This window comes from Chelonoidis abingdonii, chromosome 8 (assembly GCF_003597395.2).
Source record: "Chelonoidis abingdonii isolate Lonesome George chromosome 8, CheloAbing_2.0, whole genome shotgun sequence".
Taxonomy (NCBI): Eukaryota; Metazoa; Chordata; order Testudines; family Testudinidae; genus Chelonoidis; species Chelonoidis abingdonii.
Window position 1 is genome coordinate 64303471 of NC_133776.1, and position 21562 is coordinate 64325032.

Here is a 21562-nt window from a genome sequence, read left to right on the forward strand (position 1 = left end):
TAATAATGTACACATTGAGTTTAACATCCAGGACACCCATTACATCATACACCCATCAACTCACACTTGAGCTTTTTTTTTTTTTTTTACTCAAGGGAGGGGTTTTATTCCCTCCGCCCTCGTCCTCCTCAGAATCCCCCAATAAAGAGAGCCGCTTGGGAGACTGCTCCTGCAAAGTCGCCTATGGGATTCTAGGAGCCAGGAGAGGTGTATGCCTTGGAGGTCAATGTTAGCAAACATGCTTTGTCTGGGCGGGGTGGCAGGTCTTTCAGATGGCTCCATGAGGGACCATTAGCCTCACCAAGTATATGGTCATTTCAAGGCATGAGGGGGCCCCCAAGTCTAGGGGGAGAGTAAAATGCTCATTAACCCTTTAGCTGCCTTTCCTTGCTGCACATTCTAACAAAACCTAACACCACTCGTAGCTACACAATATAGGATAAGGGTGATCAAGTATCATGCTTCAGGCTGGATGATGGTCACCTGTGAAGGGCTGGGAGGAATTCTCTCCCTTGCTTTTCCCTACACAGTGTTGCACAGTCAGTTGCGTGCATTTGAGGAGGAAGACAGTTCCACTTTCCTCTAAAGCATCAACTACAGGCAGAATTAGATAGCTCAGTGGCATGAGGAAACAGCACCTCCTTCAGTGCCCCTCTGCTATTTTTCACCAACTTGAGTGGAACAGCCCACCCTCAACCCACTTGCAGAGCGCAATGAAGTTACTACAAGCCTTAAAACTGCTGTCTCTTGATCTCAGGAATCTGTCCACAGTGAGATGTGTTAGCAACTTGGTTACGGTATTTAAGGCAGGTAGCAAGAAGCAGGAGCTGGGTGCTGGGATGGTGTTTGGTGCGGGGATAGAAGAATGAACATCCCTCCCTGCAGGATAATTTTATTACGAAATAGCAGATGAATTAATATTTTTTTAAAAGTAACAAACAAAAACATATCCAGAAAATAAACCTTCCACCACAGTTTTCCAGATCCCAATTTGGTGTGTGTTCATATTATACAGTAAACAATTGCTTCAAATCCGCATACAAAAACCTGTACAGCATTCCCTACTATTTACAGAAATCCCTCTGCTGTGTTACATGCTCAGAAGCACAAACAACGATGAAAAGAGGACACTTACGCCCCAACATTTTGTTCTGAAGGAAGTTCAGGAAATCCAGCTAGTGGATCCTGTGTCCCAAGGTGTTTAGAATATAGAAATAACCCCCAGTGCTCTTCCCAAAATTTCTGATGGTCCATTCTTCTCAGTGCCCCACGAAATGACCATATGTTGATCTGGGCTTATGTTTATTTTGAGAATAATAATAGACATGCCAGTTGGCTGTGAGAGCCAAAGACCTGCTATAATGATGCTCCACCTAGCAAGGAGGCACTATCCAAAAACCACTCTGGAGTATGCGGATTCCTCAAATGCTATCAAGCCCCATCCAAAGACCCAGCATGTCTCTCTTGGGGATCAGGTAAAGCTGAAGAGCAGAGCATTATTTTGATGAAAAAATGGCTCTTGGACCAACATTTTTAAAATAATAGATATTTTCTATTTTCTTTCCCAAAAATAAAAGTAATAATAACATCCAGATATTTTTCAGTAAACTAGTTCAGTTTTCAATCAAAAACATTCAGTTTAAAAAACAGTGGGGTTTGGTTCAGTTCTGAGGGAACAATTTGATTTTCAAAAAACTAATTTTAAAATTTTTGTTTTAAACTAACCATTTTACCGAAAACCGTTTTTCAAAAACAAAATCCTTTTTGCCCCCAAAAGGCCCATCAGGAAATTTTGAAATCAATGACATTTTCTACCAAACAAATCGAATGACCAGTTTTAACCCAGTCCAGTGAATAGGTAATGCCCATTAGTCCTCCACTGCCGGCATGACACTGCGTGGGTGTGAGAGATTTAACAGGGAGGAAGAGGTGGAGTTTGGTTCTTACTCAGCTCTAAAGCCATGAAGTCCAAGGCATAAAATATTTCACATTTTAACCTGCCTTTCTTCTCTTTTGCAGGGAAATTTTCCTTTGATTCTGTTGAAATTTAGCATTTAAAAGCAAAAAACAAAAGCACACAGGATGCCATGCAAAATCCAGTCTTAAAGCTGCTACAACAAAGCCCTTTGCAGGTAAAGACTTATTACTTCCTCATTGTGCTGTCATAGTGCGGCTGATGTGGTACTTTATCAGAGGATCTCCCACCAGCCTTTCACATTGTGGGCTCTGTGCTCCCTCAAATCCACAAACAGAATGTGGCTCTTCTCAGTGTGTCCACGAGGGTTGCCCGCACAGCTAGATAGTAGAATGTGGTCAACATGTACCCCAGCCTTGAGAGTCATGATTCTGATTTGCTAATGTTGCATTCTCCAGCTGCCTATTCTATGCAACTGTTGTAACCAGGCTGCTAATCATTAGGATCCTGTGTTGTGGGTATTTGGGATCTGTGTGTGTGAGCAAAGAGATGGTAGGAAAGGCCTTGCTTGTGCAATATATCGCAATGCTATGTCAGCTGAACACAAGCCAACACTGGGTTGGGCTCAACAGGCTCCAACATGGCTAGTTTGGCTTCCCACCCAATCCATCCACCCAGCCCTAACTTCCAGGAGCCAGGAGATGTGACTGGTTAAACGTGTTGTTGTCTTACAATGAAATGCCTTCCAGTTTAGATAATCCCACATGACAGAGACTCTGTGTGTGCGTGCGTGCATGCAGTACAGAAGGCCTGAACATTCTCAACAGCAAGACCTTTCTCAGTGCACAGAGAACTTCCCCACCTTGCAGTCACACAGTAGGATTCACACAGAGAACCTCTCTCTACAAATGGATGCATGCTGACACAACTGGTGGAGTACAGATTCAGGGAGAGGCATCTCACTAATGGATTCATGGCACACCGAGCCCAGAAAAAGGCATGCCTGGGATTGGCCATGCTCTGATGTGACATGGTGTTTGCTGGTATAGTATTGGGCAGAGCTCAGGATTAAATGCTTACTATGAAGCTTTATTTAAAGCAAGTCATGAACTAAAAGGGAAAAAGCCATGTACACAGAGAACCATAGCATCAGAGTTGAAGACCAGAAATCCTAGATCATCTAATCTGATTTCTTGTATATCAGAGGCCACCAACTCCACCCTATAAACTGAGCACTGGAGAATTAAGACCACCACCTCATTGCCATGTTCCTGTGCACACCAGAATCTGTGACAATGAAGCAGATGCTGCCCTAAACACACACACACACACACACACCCGCACATGCACAGATACCCTATATATATATATATATACACACACACACGCGCGCGCACATACACCACCTATTTCACAAAGTACACGATAAAATAATGCATCCTTTACAACAATAAACATATGGCACATATCAATTCCCCAGGGATCATTGTATTATAACAAGGGCCTTTTATTACAGAAATGCAGCCCCTGACGGCGGTGCATTGAGGAGCCTCCAAAATACCCTAGAAAGGAGTGGGTGCAATTCAGACTTGCACCCTCAGCTCCCTTCCTCGTTTATTTTGGCTCCAGTTATGATTATCCTCTCTAACTGCTTTTCAAGCCTGGCTTTGGAGGCCCTGACTGGGCATCTGCCATTTGTCAGGGTCAAAAGAGTAAAGGCGGGGCAGGCAGGGAGCATGCTGGAGGACACAGCCATCAGAGCTTCCCGGACCATTTGGCAAGGAACTCAGGTGAGCTGGCAAGTCTGAAGAGCAGAATCAAGTCAGAGCCGGTAAGCCCAGGGAATGCAGCTCAACAAGCCAAGACATGAGCCATGTCCCTTTTCACAGACCCAGGGCCAAGCTCTGCAGAGACTTCTCCGCTCCCAGCTCCACCTGAAGATCTGGAGGTCACTAAGTTTAATCCTAATGAATCATTGCAGTTGGGTAATTGACGTGGCCTAACATGTGCCCCCTGGACTGGAGAGATAAGCTGCTTAGAAAGCGCTGAATCAGGGACAGATGAAACATTGAGACTTTGTGGGCAACTTGCCAGGAATCCCAGGGGCACATCTACAGTAATGCATGTGTAAACCTAACTGAGTAACTAACGAGCATGCACAAGCCCTGACATCTGCCCTCCCTCGTATCTTCTTGGACAGATATACAGGACTGGCTATGTTCACCAGAAGTTTGATTGGCTTCCTTCAGGGTAATGAGTTTCCAGAAACTCCACAGCCCATGTGATTTTGCTTATTGGTTGATTTTCTATCACACATCACTGTCTGTACATTATTTACATTTGTTCACCAGGAAAAATCAAAGTACTGTTGAACATGCTAGGCTGATTACGTGTCCTGATTTGTTTCTTATCTACTACATTGCTGCAGTTTCAGTGGGCATAGCCTATTCTTACTCTGCCCACGTTTAACTTTTAATGTGCTCCAGGGGTCTCCCCTGTACGCTGCACATCGAGGCGTTCTGAGGAAGACAAGTGAAGGTTCCTTGCAGAGCGTGGGGCCATGAACCTGTGAGGTAGGTAACATGATCACAGTTTGCACAAGTTCGTTTTCAAAGCTGCTTTTCTGAACGTGGTAAAATGCACAAATGACAACAGGAAAAAGTGGTTTGTAACGACCAGTCTCTTGTGTTTGAGGCCTGAGGGGGGCCCCACTCAATGTATCCTTGGAAATCAAAGGCACAGTGCATTCTGGGAAACCAGTGTGTCTTCTTTTTTTTTTTTCTTCATGGGGACTGGCCACTTCCTGCCCCTGAAAGCCAACCTGGTTCTCACAACAGAGAGAGCAGAAGCCAAAACCATCCTCCAAGCAAAAATGCTAAGGGCCAATTGTTGGACATGCCTGGCAAAGAAATCTAGGAATTCACAACCCAAAGCCACCTTTCTTGCAGAAAATATCAGCTGGTCTCAGTGGAGCATGAACAACAGCTTTGTTGTCTGCTTCGGATCTGTCCCAGCTGTGGCAGCACTTCTTGGGGATAAGTTTTCCTGCCCTTGTTTCTTGCAACCACAGGGGTGAAGACTAAAGACCCGACTTTCCAAACAATCCATGAACACTCACTGCTATTCTTGCATGGCCTGGATGTCCTGTGTGCTACATTGCTGGTGGCAACTTGGTTATGGAATAGCTCAGTCCAAGAAGGCTCCACAAAGAACTTGATAAAGCCCTCCCAACAGCTGGCTAACCCAGTGGTGCATCTGCCCGACATATTTCTGCTCATTCCCAACCAGAGGCAGACCCCAAAAGGGAAGGGAAGGCTCCAAAGAGTTTGAGACAAAAAGGAAAATTGCTTCAGAGTGAAAAATAAATAGCAAATTCACTGGAAGGAAGAGTCCTGGAGTCCAAGGAACATCTCCTGGTCAGGAAGTGGGATCCTGGCCAGGATACAGATATAGTTTTAATCATCCTTTAACTAAGAGTACCTTGGTGACAGGGCACAAGGAGGAAGCGTGCGCAGAGCTCACACATTGCCATTTGATCACAGCATGGTTTTGTTCCTATGTACAAGAAGAGTCATCCGTCTAAGAAGAAGGTGTCCCAGCTGCTCCTGGAAGGGAGGCAAGGGTGAAGCAGGAGCTCTGCCACTAGTTCTGGTGTCTCTTCATGTGCAGAGCCAGGTGGTCGGAGCGGGAGAAGCAGCGCCCACAGGCTAGGCACTTGAAGGGCTTGGCTCCTGTGTGCTTGCGGTAGTGCCGGGTAAGCTCGTCAGAGCGGGCAAAGCGCCAGTCGCAGCCTTCCCAGGTGCATTTGTATGGCTTCTCTCCTGCAGGGAGCAACAGGCCAGAGGTTACAGTGCGCACCACAGTAGCACACCAGTGTCCAATATTTACCTATCTAGGTATCCATCTGTCAGTCTCCATCCCTTCCCTTCTAGCTGTCCATCCATCCATCCCTTCCCTTCCCTTCCAGCTACCCATCCATCCATCCCTTCCCTTATCTTCTAGCTACCCATCCATCCCATCCGTTCTTGTCTAGCTGTTCATCCATCCATCCATCCCTTCCCTTCTAGCTGTCCATCCATCCATCCCTTCCCTTCCCTTCTAGCTACCCATCCATCCATCCCTTCCCTTATCTTCTAGCTACCCATCCATCCCATCCGTTCTTGTCTAGCTGTTCATCCATCCATCCATCCCTTCCCTTCTAGCTGTCCATCCATCCATCCCTTCCCTTCCCTTCTAGCTACCCATCCATCCATCCCTTCCCTTATCTTCTAGCTACCCATCCATCCCATCCGTTCTTGTCTAGCTGTTCATCCATCCATCCATCCCTTCCCTTCTAGCTGTCCATCCATCCATCCCTTCCCTTCCCTTCTAGCTACCCATCCATCCATCCCTTCCCTTATCTTCTAGCTACCCATCCATCCCATCCGTTCTTGTCTAGCTGTTCATCCATCCATCCATCCCCTCCCTTCTAGATACCCATCTCTCCCTTCTCTTCTAACTATCCTACCCATCTCTCCCTTCTCTAGCTATCCATCCCATCCCTTCCCTTCCCGCTATCCATCCATCCTTTCCCTTCCCTTCCCGCTATCCATCCATCCTTTCCCTTCCCTTCCAGCTATCCATCCATCCTTTCCCTTCCCTTCTTGTCTAGCTGTTCATCCATCCATCCCTTCCCGTCTAGCTACCCATCCCTCCCTTCCCTTCTAGCTACCCATCTATTCATCCCATCCCTTCCCGTCTAGCTACCCATCTATCCATCCCATCCCTTCCCGTCTAGCTACCCATCCATCCCATCCTTTCTTGTCTAGCTGTTCATCCATCCATCCATCCCTTCCAGCTATCCATCCTTTCCTTTTTTCCCTTCTAGCTATCCATCCCATCCCTTCCCTTCTAGCTATCCACCCATCCACCCTTCCCTTCCCTTCTAGCTATCCATCCATCCCTTCCCTCCCCTTCTAGCTATCCATCCATCCACCCTTCCCTTCCCTTCTAGCTATCCATCCATCCCTTCCCTCACACACATACCCCACTCTTTCTATCCACTATCTACCCATGCCTATGCATACTCCTCCAGCTATCCATCCATCCATCCCTCCTCCCAAGCACATATTTTTCTATTTATCCACCATTCACCCATCCCTACACATACCACTCTAGCTATCCATCTCCATACACATTCCTCTATCTATCCATCCAACCCTCTCCCCAAACACATATCCTTCTATCCATCCATCCCCATCCCTTCCCTTCTATACGTCCATTCCTTCCCTCATACACATACCCTACTCTCTATCCACCATCCACCAGTCCCTACACATACTCCTGTATCTATCCATCCCTCCTCCTGTATCTATGCATCCATCCATACCTCCTCCCAAACATATATCCTTCTATCTATCCACCATCCACCCATCCCAACACATACCCATCTCGCTATCCATCCCCATACACATTCCTCTATGTATCCATCCTTCCCCTGCTATTCATCCATCCTGCCTCCCAAACACATATCCTTCTATCCATCCATCCATCCCCATACGCACCCTTCTGTCCAACCATCAATCCCTGGACATATCTAGTTGGCTAATCATTGTGGTATGTAGGCATGTTCTCCTATGACATGTGCAGTCACTCACTGGGTGATCCCTAACCCTCCTTGCTCAGTTGTACCTGAACGGTCACTCTCCATACCATGAGCTTCTCCTCCGAGAAGAGGATATCCCTATGGCAGCAGAGTCAGGCTCAGCCAGGTCAGGCTGCAGTGCTTTGTACAAAGTCCCTGGGCATTTTTGCTTTGAGTTTTGATGAAACATCAAAATTTTCCATGGAAGATTCTAAAGATTTTTGGTTTTCAGCTAAATTTTCCCTAGAACTCTGCCCCCGCCTCACACTCCAACCAGCTCTATATTGGCCCTTCACATTGTGATGTTTTGATGTGCAGAAGAGCTCCTGCAGGACCTTTTCAGTGTGTTTTTCTGCCTCAGTGTCCCCACCTCCCTGTTTATCCTGCAGATCAAATGGGGAAGTGTCTCAGTCAGCTAGGAGCTTGTGTGGAAAAGCCCATGCCAGCCTTGCCCGGCTCTTCTCCAAATCTGGACAGACTGGTCACACCCTGCAGCAGCTGCAGCCCGAGAGGCTGAGCTGAACTCTGGACTGAGTGTCGCAGCCCACGCTTTGGCAGGGCGTGGTCCCCTCAAATATTAGTCCTCGCTCTTTAACAGCCTGAGCAAGCAGGCAGAGTTCATGGAATGTGCTGACTTTCCCGACCTCAAATATTTACCACTTCATTGGCCAATTATGGAGAACTTAACAACAGCTCAAGTGCACGTACACAGGCAACATGCATGTGCATGCCCCAGGACAAGTGCACATCATATGTGCCCACAGACACAGGCATGCATATATGAGTATACACATATCTGTGCATGCACACAGACAAGAGCTCTCTCTCTCACACACACACACAAAGTTATCACATGATGCATGCTAACACAGAGACATGCATCTCTGGGCACATACAACACATACTTATAAACATGTCTGTTTTCATGCACAGAAAGCTTCTGTATACAAGCATATGTGTACATTTGCATGCCCCCACATAAACATTCCCATGCATGCATGCACACATACAGAATGAGGAGTGAACCCAGCAGCAAACAGTACGTGAAGAAATGCAAAGCACCTTAGCTTTCTGCCAGGTGTGAGAAATATGTTTATGGCTCAGCTCAATAAGAATTTAAGCTCAATTTACAAGCAGCACTTGGGAAATTTTATGGCACTCTCAGGATCACATGGGTTTGTGGGCATCTTTATTAGTTTTCTAAGCTGAAAGACAAAGGCGAGGTTTGCCCCGTTCAGACTCAACCATTGTCCCAGGCAGGTCATCTGGCTGGGTCAGCCCCACCAAGGCCTTTTACTTTCAAACAATAACAGGTTGATCTCCAGGATGGAAACAAAATGCTTTCCATTGTCCCGCAAGCTGGCTCCTTCCCCCAGGACAGCACGGCAGGACAGGTTGGAACAATGAGCCCAATTGGCATTCCGATCCCCAGGAGGTGGGTGAGCGGCCAGTGGGTTTTATATTTAATCGCACAATGGCGCCAGGGCAATGAATGGTGTCCCCTGGAGATTGATATGGCCTAGACTATAGCAACGGGCAAACCACAGGGGAAGGTGTTTGTGATTGGACCTGATAGAGTTCCCAGGCTAGATTCAATTGGATGGGTTATCCCAAATGGCTTTATTAACCATTCAAATGACTGAGCGACTTGTGGGATGCTATGGTACCATGCAGATTAATACTCTGGGCTTTCCATTCTAGATTTCTGGTTACTCATTAGGCTGAATATGGTGGCTTGAGCTTGTGCCTGGGGAACACTTGCCTTCTACATAACCTCCCAATATAGTTGACTCATCATTGGCTTCCCCTCTATCATTCTGGATTTCCCTCTAGCCACTTCCACCAATACTTCTACTAGTTCAAGGCACATCTTCTTTTGTCCCTCTGCCCCATGAAGAGGGCATCTTGAGGCAAGTGGTGGAAGGAAGTGGTATCACGTCAAACTCAGACCCCAGCAGGGCCAATAAAATGGCTCCGCAGAGAGGCTGGGGTTTGTCTCAACGGGTCACTACACAATGGCTCAGGCAACTTTTGAGGGCTACCCATCTCTCATGCAGAGGGCTAGGGCAGGGCCCTGGTTGGGGTCAGAAGAACAGCTCTTTATTTGTAAAGGGGGGGATGGTTGTTACCATCTCCCCATCCTGGAGCTCCTTTCCTGGGAACTCAGTGCCCTTCCTTACTACTGTCTGCCCATGGTAGCTTGGACATAGCCCTTGGCCTTCTGTCCTCCCATCTCCTCCTGAGGTATTCTATGGCATGCGTCTCTACGGTGCAGGGCTGAGAAAACACTGCACCTCATGCCTTGTTCAGGGGCTGATAAGATGAAATAGGAGCGGAGCCAGGTGGGAGAAATGATTCCCAGGCTTGGGACTTGCTTTGTGATTTGTTCGTTGCTCATAAAAAAAGAAAAGTGACCCCAGGGACAGTTTAATTGCACCCAGTAAAGATCAACACTTCTATAAAAGAGATTTATGAGGGGAGCTCTGGTTCTGGGACTGGCCAAGGATCTGATAAGGGCTCAGGCTGCCCTCCGAGGAGCCCTCCGCTTGCCTGCACTGAGAAGGGCCAGGGGGCTGGTTTATGCAGGGAACGCTGGGGGACTGTTGGATATGTTTTGTTTTAATTAATTGTTCACGGGCCAGGGTATCGAATCCTGGGGCTCTCCCCCGGCTCAAAGGGGAAACAATTCACAAAGAGGATGGCCCTTCCCCTTCTGTTTTCTCCTCACACGCTGTGTATATGCAGCCAAATCACTTCAGGTTGCAATCCCATTGGCTAAGCAGTGCGACTCCTTCCCAAGTCTGTATTGAACCAATACCCCAGCTGGGTGCAGGAGGTATCTAAAGGTAACTCAGGGCATGTCTACACAGTGGGGTAATGTGCAGGTGCGATTTCTAAAGCATATTAATGTGTCACGCATTAATTAGTCCTCCTGGTGTGCACTAAAATCCCCCTAGTGTGCTTTAAAGTAGTGCTATTTGAAACATTAGGGAACTTTTAGTGCACACCAGCAGCATCTACACAGACCAATTATTGTGCAACACATTAGTGTGCTTTAGAAATCAGACCCTTGGAGTTCACACATTGCTGCACCATGTAGACAAGCCCATAGTTAGATCCTGTGCAATAGTTAATGGGCATCACGCACACGGATAGGCAAGCACGCACTGTAGTGTACAGCTACCGATTTTCTGTTGCAACTGGTATGTCTTGTTCTCTCAAACACAACGAGAGCTCTCTGACTGGTTCCTCCACAAACACCGCTAAATCTGTTTATCTAACTGTATTCACTGTGTTAGCAATCAGATTGCACTTGGGGTAATACCACTGAAATCAACAGCTACCACCCCAATGATGGGTATAGTATAAAAATACCATGGCTAGAGAGAGTCTAAGTATTATGCCAGACTCAGGTGTACACTTACCTGTGTGAGTTCTCTGATGTGCCTTCAGGTGGGAACTCTTGGTGTAAACTTTCGTGCAACCTGTAAAAACAAAACAGAAACCCGTTAGGGTGAAAAATGTTTCATTCTAATACAGATTTAAAATACACGCACCAAGGTTATGGTGAGTTGCAGCAAATCTGAGTTGCCAGAAGGAAAGAGGATTGAAAAGAACTGTGGGTAACAGTTTGCAAATTAGTACCTGTGTAAGGCTTCTTTCTATAGCAGCTAAACAAGGACACTTGTTCAGAATGAAGACTGCATACGTCAGTTGAGGAGGACAAGTTTCTTTCACCCACAAGTTGAGAGCTTTTTGCAGCAAGAAGTGCACAACAATGGCAAATCAGGCATGCAAAGGAGCATCCAAACTTTCTAACAGGACCCCCATGTGATATTCCTTAGTACGATCAATCCTCACACTTACATGTCTTAACTGGGGATGGAAGAATCAGTTTGAATAAGAACAAACCAATCAGACCCAAGATTTCATCCCAAGCTCAGGCTGAACCTTGTACATAGGTAACATAAAAATGTTAACTTCTGCATTATTATTTGACAGTTTTGCGTTGCCTCTGACTTTCTGGATTCTAGAACCACTGCCAAAATACTGCAGGAAAGGCTCTTTTTTGTGGTATTTCCAGCTCCAGCAGAAGATGATGATATATGAGAAAGTACAAAGCACTGGCAATTTTGTGAAGCGCTGGCCCAGTTTTCGATATTCAAGAGCAGAGCAGATTGAAAAATTTTCAAAGGAACAGTTTTAAGTCAGAAAATGCAGGTTCATCTAAATCAACACATTTCAGATAAATGTGTCAATTTCAATGATATTTTTGAGGAAAAGTGCCAAAATTTATCATTTCGACTCTCTTGTTTCTTTTATATACTTGCTAAATGTTTCCCTTCGATGACATAAAAAAGTTTAATTTTGATTTATTGTTTTATTTCGTTTCATTTCAACTTTTATAGTATACGACTATAATGCAATACTAAAATTATATATTGTATAATTAATATATCATAGTGTTTTGACATTATCAGAATAAAATGTCTTTACCTTATTTTAACATAATTGAAACAAAATATACTGATGTTTCTGTATCAAAAACCTTTTGGAATTTCGATTCCATGAAAAATTTTGAAATTCAACTTTTCCAAATCAGAAGAAAAACAAATGTTGAAATGTCAGAATCTCCTATGGAATGGAAATTTTGCTTTCCAATTCAGCTCTATTCACAACATGCAGATAGTTCAGCTAAACATCAGATTCATCCAGACGTTTGATTCTCATTGGAATTGAAGCCATACTCCAAATTCTTTGAGTTTCGCACCTCACTAGCTTTTCCAGCTCACAACTCTTTTATGCTCTCTCTGGAGTTCAGACCTCAGCTTCCCTGAAATGTAAGGGCTATTTTTTCCTCTGCCAGGAATCTGTTTTATCAAGATCAGATTGATTCTTCTTTGTTTGAAGTTTGCTATACATAAACCAAGGTGACTGAGAGATTGCTGTGTGGCATCTACCAGCCTGGTACTCAGATGCCACAAGGAAATGCAGCTAACTAGTGGAGTCCCCCACCTCATAGCTGGAACTTGTAGTGACGTTTACATGAGGCACCTTTGCAGCTGAGGTTCAAACCAGGTCTCTTTTGATCTCTATCAGATAGAGATGGGACCAGATTGAAACACACAAACTCTGAGGGAAACTGAAATTATAACTGAATTTTACAAATGGCCCCTCAATGGTGAGCTAAACCAAAACCTTGGAACTGAACATCCCCTAACTTTGAAGTGTTCTAAACAAGGCCACTCATAGACTCTTGGTTGTTTCTTAACCACAACTATTGTAACTCTGGATATTCCTTTATGAACCTTGTTGACATCTTGGCCTGAGTGAAGTCTTGAGTTCCACAAGCTATTTGTGTGTTGTGTTAATACAAGCATTTCCTTCTATCAGTTTTCAATGCTTTGCCTGTCAGTTTCCTGGAATGCCCCCATGTTCTTGGATTATTCATAGATTCCAAGGACAGAAGGAACAATTATGATCATGTAGTCTGACCGTCTGTATAACACAGGCCAGAGAACTTTCCCAAAACAATTCCTAGAGCAGATCTTTTAAAAAAAGATCCAATCCTGATTTAAAAATTGGCAGTGGTGAGAATGTTTCAATGATGAGTTGTTTCACTGGTTAATTACTCTCACTATTAAAATTTTACAATTTATTTCCAGTCTGAATTTGTCTGGCTAGACCTTTCTCTGCCGGATTGAAGAGCCCATTATTAAATATTTGTTTCCCAACAGATACTTACAGACTGTAATCAAGTCACCCCTTAACCTTCTCTTGGTTAAGCTAAATAGATAGAGCTCCTTGAGTCTATCATGAGAAGGCATGTTGTCTAATCCTTTAATTCGTCTCGTAACTCTTCTCTGAGCCTTCTCCAATTTACAAACACATTTATTAAGACAAACGGTAAATAGCAGGGCTTGATCTACCTCCTCTGGAGAATCCATTATTCTTTATCATGTCCCCTCTTCTTCAACATACAATCTACTACATGGGAAATAGCAGTTCATATGCAGGCTTAATAGCCAGTTGCATCAAAAGGAGAATTTTGGTTCCAAAGTCTGAAACTGCTTCTTTGATGGCCATTGCAGAGATGAGCTGTATGTCATGTGGGCTGGAGCCAATATAGTATTAGTGATGTTATGCCTGTCATAGATAATACAGTGTGCCTTCCATATAGTATGCACATAGATATCACTGCATAGCCCACCACTACAATGCATCCACCTCTGAGGTGGAGGGCGTCAATCAGCTACATAGAACAACTTTGGGAGGAGGGGACATTTTGGACAAATGCATGGCAAAATTCAGACAGGCTAGATCTATGCCCAGATCTACGACACCAAACCAACACAGCAGCCATGGCTATACCTGGGTAATCACAGTGATGGATCCTCCTTTTCTCCAGCTCTGGGTTGTTGCGTCTGTTGTATTTGGGGGTTGGCACAATAATGTGCCCTTGGGACAGGGTCCCGAGACCATTTGGGAGTGTGGGGATCTGGGATGACTGTACCAGCTTCAGTCCAAATGTGGCTTCATAGGAGGGTGGGGGCGAGATGGTGTTGATGAGCTCAGGCTGATTCTCAGGGCTGCCAGGCTGTGAGTTTGGAGGTGAAGGGGGCAGGTTTAGTCCTGGGACAGGGTAGAAATGCCCCGTGATGTTGAAGTTCCCCTGACCTTGGGAGACATTTTGGAAGTGCTTCACTTGTCCGCCAGGCTGGATGGGTCTGGGGAGCATGGCACTGCCTGTGGACATGGTGACGCCGCTGATGGTGTTGATGGCTGTGGTGCTGCCAGTAGAGGGCACCATTGTGGCGACATCCGCATCACCATTTCCAATGGGCATCTGGTAAAGCTGGGCCTGCTGCGGGCTGCCAGACAAAGGGATCTCCGAGGGCATCTCCTGCTTGATGAAGATATTGTTCACCGCCACCGACTGAGGCATGCTGAAGACACTGGTGAAATCCGGCAGCGTCTGCGTCGAGCCTGCCGTGGATGAGCAGGGCTGGGTGAAGCTGGTGCCAGGCTCTGTTTTGATCTGTGGGAATGAGGTGAGGGGTTTGGTTGGCCGGTAGAGCCCGGTTCGCAGGTGTGTGGTGTCAGGCAGTATCACATTGATGTTCACGCTGTATGGTGTGGAGGAGGGCTTCTCTGTCGAGAAGAACTCATCTACCACAGAGGCGCTCTCCCTGCGGTACTTCTTGTCTGGCACCATTGGAACTGGCATCAGCTGACTGGAGAGGTACTTGTCCATTTCAGAACGTGCCTATGGGGAGAACAAAAGAAAGAGTTCTTGAGTACAGTATTCAGATGCTACGGTGATGGGTGTGCTACAAACATCTAAGATAGGTGGGTGGCTAAAAGGCAGGAAAGGATAATGGACTGGGATACAGGAGTGCAACTCAGCCACTGACACCCTGTGTGACCTTAGGCAAAGCATTTACTCAAGTCTGTGCCTCCGTTCCCCGTGCTGTGAAATGGGCATAATCCTGCCCTAGCTGTTGTGAGGATAAAATGGCTGTTAGGTGCTTGGATACTGCAGGGATGAGCTGTGCATAAGTAGTTAGGGAGCGAAGACATGGATGCAGTCAGAAAAGGGCCAGGATTTAGATTTCTCTATATAAATAATAAGAGTGGGAGAACTGAAAACTAGAGCTGATGAGCCCAAATCCGAGCACCAGATCCAAGTGCCCTCAAACCTTGGGGGAGTTAGGATCTGGATCTGAACTTTGAGGTTTGGGCCCAACTCTCCTTTAAACTTAGAAAACCTAATGAGAACTCAGTTGGTTCATTGTTCCTTCATAATGCTTTGAAAATAAGAGGATAAGGTTGGGTTTTAACTGTCGCCCACATCCGCCTCATACTAGCACATGAGATCCTAGATCTGAAACTGCCCAGAACAAAAGAGAAACTGGTCTATTTTCTCTCTCCCCATGAAACTTTCACATCTGTAATATAACAGAGCAGAGTTTTAGTCCTATGATTTTCTATGTATGTTTACAAATATCATCAAACTCCAGATTCCTTCATGATTCCTATCTGACAGAGCATCTTCTGGACATGTTCCCATTGATTCGACAGTCCAAGGGCAGCAGCGCACTAGGAAATTCAACCCCTAGAATCTGACGACTCAAGCTCTGCTCTTTGTGGTTAACAATACTACCACTAATACTCCTTAATGGAGCTGCAGCCTTTAATTATGTGGTTACCCATGTGTCATTCTCATTACATAGACCTCATATACTCGTATGTAATAGAGCCGGCAAAACAGTCCGGTTTCCCTGGGCCCTGCAGATACTACTGAATACTGCAAGAAACCACACTCATCTCATCACCATCCACTGTGCATTCTGCCAGGAGGCTTTGCAGCAATAAACAGCAAAGTTTCCCCTAGTGCAACCTGACTGCCGTCAGTGGAGACTAGTTTGGCCCAAAGTGTTTTATTCACCCTGCACATTATATGGCAAAAGATATGCCTATATCTCCTTCAAAAGATTCCCAGACTTTGCCCAGTTGAGAGCCATACTGGCAATGCGCCAGGACACTAGAACTATACCTAATTTGTATTTAATGGAGCAAGTATTGCAGCCGCCCTGCTCTTTAAAATGGAGGCAGCTCCCTGACACTACATGTCCCAGCGTGCAATGTTCCATCTTGATCAGAGCAGATGGGCAGGGACCTGAAATCTCCAACAGGCTGCTGCCGCAGAACTGTACAGGCTGCACTGGGACCTTAGGCTGCCGTTGGCTGCACCTAGACTAGCAAGAAGTGTTCTACCCACCTGTCTGGTGTTATCAGCATATCATCCCTGTCAAGCCAGATGTGCTGGAGAGCTCTCAGCTGTCATTAGAGGGGACATTGTCAAACAAGGGGGTGAGGGATAGTTTGTTGCCCCCAACAAGTTCAGCTCGTGTTAAATGCCCGACCTATTCCCTTAGGTGCTATGGGCTCAAACATTCTCCTTTGATCTGGGACAACCCTGTGTTACAGTGACAGACAATATGGACCACAGCCATAAAGTGCAAATCTAGAATCGGATCAAACTCTGAACTGTTCTGATGTTTCAAAGGTGTTTGCACTCAGGTATCGAGGCTGGGCTCATTCTAAAGACATGCCCGCACTGCAGTTTGGATCTGAATACCAATTTCTACAGCGTTTGTATTCGTGATTCCTATTTGGACTCATCCCTGGGTGAAGATTGCACAGAGCCCTTGGAGCGCCGCCTGCTCTCACCTGGTTTTCTCTGCACTATGTGCCACTCCAGCCTGTTATTTTTAGAGTCAGGAATCAGATCACTGCTAGGCAGTACCAAGGGCTCTCCCTCCACCTCTGAATGCCACACATACCTGAGCAATGAAATGACCCACTCGCCGGGGAGATGGAGGAGGGAAGTGTGGGTGTCAGACATATTTTACTTCTAAGTTTTCCTTATCTCTGGTATTTTGATGTCTTGCCTTCACTTTACAGGAAAGGAGTTTTTCAAGAGGTTTCCATAAGGATGCCTAGATCCTCCAATGTATTTAGGCACCTAACACACTTAAATCAATGGGAGTTAGGCACCTATATAGCTTTGAGGATCTGGGACACTGCATCTTTGTGCATGAATTCCATGCTGCTTTATTTAATCCTGTGCATTCTCAAACACGGATTCCCTAACCTCCACCTCACCTCTGCAACCTTCACCAAACCACTAATAACAACAAATAACACCATATTGCACCATCCACCCCCAAAGGAGACGCTCCAGCTGAATCTACCTCTCCCACTACTAAAATGCAGCCAGCTCAGCAGTGGGATGTGGCAGCTGATTAGCTGTGTGCCACAAGCCCATTGTGTGGGACAGGAAGTGAAGAATACTGTACCCAGGCTCAGCTGGAGCACCATTTATAGGCCAGCAGAAGGGGATGACCTGAGCCCAGATATGGGCAGAATCCCAGGGCTAGCTGCTGCTCCTGTAAAGTGCAGTGGAAACTGAAGTAGTTGCCAGGACACCCTTTGTGTGTCATCTGAAAGGCAATCCCCCTGGTATCAAAGTGCCCCCAATGTCATACTTGGACACTGCCTCTATCCTGGCTCCCAGGGAAGTGTTTTTTACTGTTGTACGACTAGGCCTGCGTTGTGCCAGGCACTTTACAAGAACATCAGAAGAGACACTCTCCGCCCCTAGCGCGTCTCAAAGGCAGCCACCATGGCCGCATGCAGCCACCAGGGGCCTTTCTTGCAGCTAGAGCTTCCTGGACTGTGACTGGGGACGAAGGGAGCAAAGGAGCAGCCCTTCCTTGGTACTCCTGGATGCACTGCCTGGTGTTGGTTGCTGGGGCTGCCAGCAGGGGTTGGGCCCTGCCCCCCTCTGGAGACCACTTTTCACAACAGACTGGCTAGCTAGCAATAAGTAAATTACAGTGATTTGGATGTGTATATGTGCTTATTTATTTGGTTTTCCTACAGCTAATTAAGTATATTTGGGAAAAGTTTGAGAGTGGCCATCAGCAAGAGAGGGTGGCTGCACTTTGAGGCCTCCAAAACATTTGTCCTGAGAACTCCTAACAGACAATACGGAGGGAGGGAGAAGGAGGTAGGTGGAACCCATCTGACAGCTGGAGCATAGAGGTGCAAGAGATTCAGGGACTTGCCTGTGGTCACATGGGGAGCATGGTAGAGCCAGGAACTGAACCAGATCTCCTAAGTCCCAAACCAGAGCTCTCACCATGCGACTCCCCTTCCAATCAGCAATACAACTCATCTACAGCGAGTACTGCATCAAGTGTGGTGGGGAGAGGGACAGGGAGCGGAGAATTCAGCATGCTTTAGTTACAGTCTCTTCGCCCTCAAATTTGGTTCTTAGTGAACCCCAGGGATGGATCTGCTAAGGAGAAACCAGCTGCATTTCCCAAAGGCGTCCGCTACCTCGAGTTAGCTTTATGAGGGGCAGAAATACACATGTATAGAATAATAAAAACCTTCACCTCCATAGTAAGCTGCATTCGCTGCTCCATCCTCAATGGGGTAAGCTGTGGAATAAACACAGCCCGTTACTGGGCAATCATGACGTAGTTCATAGTAAACACAAGACTCAGCATCCTATGGAACTTTACCCCCAGATGGGGGCCACTTATCACACTGTACCAAACCCAGTGGCCCTGTTGAGCAGCGATGGAAGCTCAGGGTATGAATGACTCGGACGTGCCAGGGGCCTGGCTGTTGGAGAAAAAACACTCTGCACTAGGGCCCTGCAGAGCTCTGTGTGCTTTGCTAGCTGGGTGCAGGGAACAGGCTGGGGCTTCCTTAATGCTGGCTGCCATTTTGCATGTGCACCGGGGACCGTCCCTCCATGCCTGGCTGTGCTTCAGCAGCCCTCTCCCGATGTCGTTGGTACCACAGGCCAATCAGAAGCCCCAAACACACATGCACGAGAGACAGTGAGCTAGAGGGCTGCTGCCCCTGCTTAATAACCCCACTGGCTGCTGCCTGTGGCGCCATCTGGTCCCAGCTGCTGTCAGCAGGTTCCCTCCAGTCCGTTCCCACCAGCAGCCAAGACTCCCAGCTTCTGCCTTCATCTCCCAGAGGATGGGGGTCTTGAACCCAACGGACCCCAAGACTAGTTTAATTAGGGAAAAAAGCCTCCTTTGTAATTTGCATGGTCTATTTTTTAATGCCTGTTGCTTTGAAACTCCACTCCAAACTGCAAACTGTTTGAATGCATTTGGAATCAATTTACATTTGTTTTCCCTAATGCTTCTGGCAAGGCTGCAAATCTTTGCAAATATGCACACACACAAAATGGAAATTGTTCTAGAAAAGGGTGGGTTTGTTTGCAAGAAATTGTGAATTTGTGTGGGGAAAATTCTGTAACAAAATTCTACCTTGTGACAATATCACAAGTGTCCCTACATTTATTCCTGTGGCCAAATTACCTAAGGAACACATTTACCTTGTGCAGGATCCAGCAAAAAATTAAAAATAAAACAATCAAGTCATGGGGGAGGTTTCACAGTTTTAGACCGTAGTCAGGAATCCCCAATAGTCCTTTCCCATACCACAACCTCTTTTTCCATACCAGCACTCCCAAATCCCCTGCCTGTGCAGCCAGAATATAACTGGGACCCCCCTCCCCATTTAGTAACACTGGGAATGCAGTGATTATGACCCCCCAGGTTGAGAGCCCCTGCTCTAGAGTTTTGAGGAATAAGTTAGTACTCTGTGTTCAGAGTGGTGGCCTGGTGCTCTAAGCACAGAACTGCGAGACAGGAAGATACATTCAAAGCCCAGAGCTAATACCAGAAAGATCCTGGGCTCAGAATGGAACACCAGCTCCTTTAAGCCATGAGTTTTTATGGCTGAGCCTGTGGACGAGTCATTTAGCATTCCTCCTGCCTCAGTTTCTCTACATGTCAAATGGGGGTGATAACAGTTACCTCCCTTCCGGGCAGGTGAGGGTTATAAGAATAAGCTGATATTTGAAAATCATTATGTAAGTGTCAAGCATCAGAGGTGTAGCTGTGTTAGTCTGGATCTGTAAAAAGCAACGAAGACTCCTGTGGCACCTTATAGACTAACAGATGTTTGGAGCATGATCTCTCGTGGGTGAATACATCTGTTAGTCTATAAGGTGCCACATGACTCTGCTGCATTATGTAAGTGGTTACTATTGCTGTTCACCCTGCCCTATGATATGAGGGCATCAATGCCCTGCATTTCTAAGCCCAGCAGTAAATCCCATTTCTTCCTTATAGAATGTGGGGAACCCATTATCCTTAGGTTTGGAGAGTGGGGGCTGGGGTGACCAGATGTCCCTATTTTATAGGGACAATCCCAATATTTGGGACTTTTTCTTCTATAGGTGCCTATTACCTCCCACCCCTGTCCAAATTTTTCACACTTGCTGTCTGGTAACCCTAGTGGGGGCAGGGTATGGAATTACGCTGCTTTGCTCCGATCTGCCACCTTCGGCGCTTTTCTTGTGAACAATGCACGTCCGGGGGATAAACCAACCAGTCAGATGAGTTGGGCGCTGTTTCTCAGCTTGCTCAGCAGGTCTCAGCTCTCACTTCTCTTAAGAGGCCTAATCCTCCCTGAGGGGCAAAGAGGGATTTTGCGGGGTTGCTGGGTGGGTCTGCTGCCCGGGGCGGACAGTCTTCAGGTCAGTGGGGAAAGCTGCCATGCCAAACCCAATGGAACTTGATGACCCCTGGCTTCCCAGACAAAAACGTATCACTTTCTATCTGGGAATAAACAGGCTGGGAACACAGAGGTTATGAAAAGAACAAGGCTTGTGGGGAGGGAGCAAAGACAAGAATAGCGGTGTGAGGCTCATAGAAGCCATTCCCCAATCCTCATAACCCCTGTGAGGTCAGGCAGTCTGTGAGATGGGAGCAAACAAGAGACAAGTGACTTTCCCATGGCCACCCAGCAAATAAGTGTTAAATCAGGGACTCGTGCTCTCCAGCTGTCAGCCCCACTAGGCAATGCTGCCTATGAAGACAGGAGTCCTTCAAGCCCTCAGCTATATTAGTCAGCCCTGCCCTTTCGAGGAGGCAATCTAAACAGATGAATGCAGCAAATTCAAGCCTTTGTTAGCACTCTGGACAAAGCAAAGCACGGCTTATTCAGAATGGCCGACCGAGTCCAGGGCTGGCAGGGTGGTAGGCAAGTGCAGTTAAAAGTCTTACTTCCAGTCCATAATGAGCAGAATTGCCAGAGCTCCACCAAAGCAGTAACGGAAAGGGACAGCAGCCAGGCATCCAACCTGCTTGTAACCAGACCCTGTGAGGAGGCTTGAAGTACTTTGAGACTTGCAAGGGTCTCCAGGGGGAAGATGAGTGCCTCCCGGTAAGCTCAGCCTGCATCGAAGCTGTTTGTTGTTTTTATGATAGGTTTTTCCTGGAATGCTTTTGTTCTGAATAAACAGTACTTTGCTTTATGCAGGCTGACTGGCCACTAGTTAACTTTGTCACTGCCCCTGAGACAACAGGAGTAATGTCAGACCCACAGTGAATTGCAGGAGGAACCGCACCGGAAATCCA

At 46.5% G+C, this 21562-nt stretch overlaps 1 protein-coding gene across 2 annotated transcripts in view; it reads right to left on the minus strand.

Annotated features, from left to right (window-relative positions):
- Window positions 1-4703: 4703 nt before the first annotated feature.
- LOC116839976 (Krueppel-like factor 5) overlaps window positions 4704-21562 on the minus strand; it is a 39462-nt gene continuing 22603 nt past the window's right edge. Inside the window, exons 2-5 of one of the 2 annotated variants that reach the window (XM_032806299.2) lie at window positions 18506-18550; window positions 13911-14805; window positions 10964-11023; window positions 4704-5736 (exon numbers count right to left, since the gene is read on the minus strand). In XM_032806299.2, the coding sequence (XP_032662190.1) occupies window positions 5558-5736; window positions 10964-11023; window positions 13911-14805; window positions 18506-18550 (1179 nt within the window). In that variant the 3' untranslated portion in view covers window positions 4704-5557. The remainder of the gene's footprint in view (window positions 5737-10963; window positions 11024-13910; window positions 14806-18505; window positions 18551-21562) is intronic. The other variant, XM_032806300.2, reaches the window with a different exon arrangement.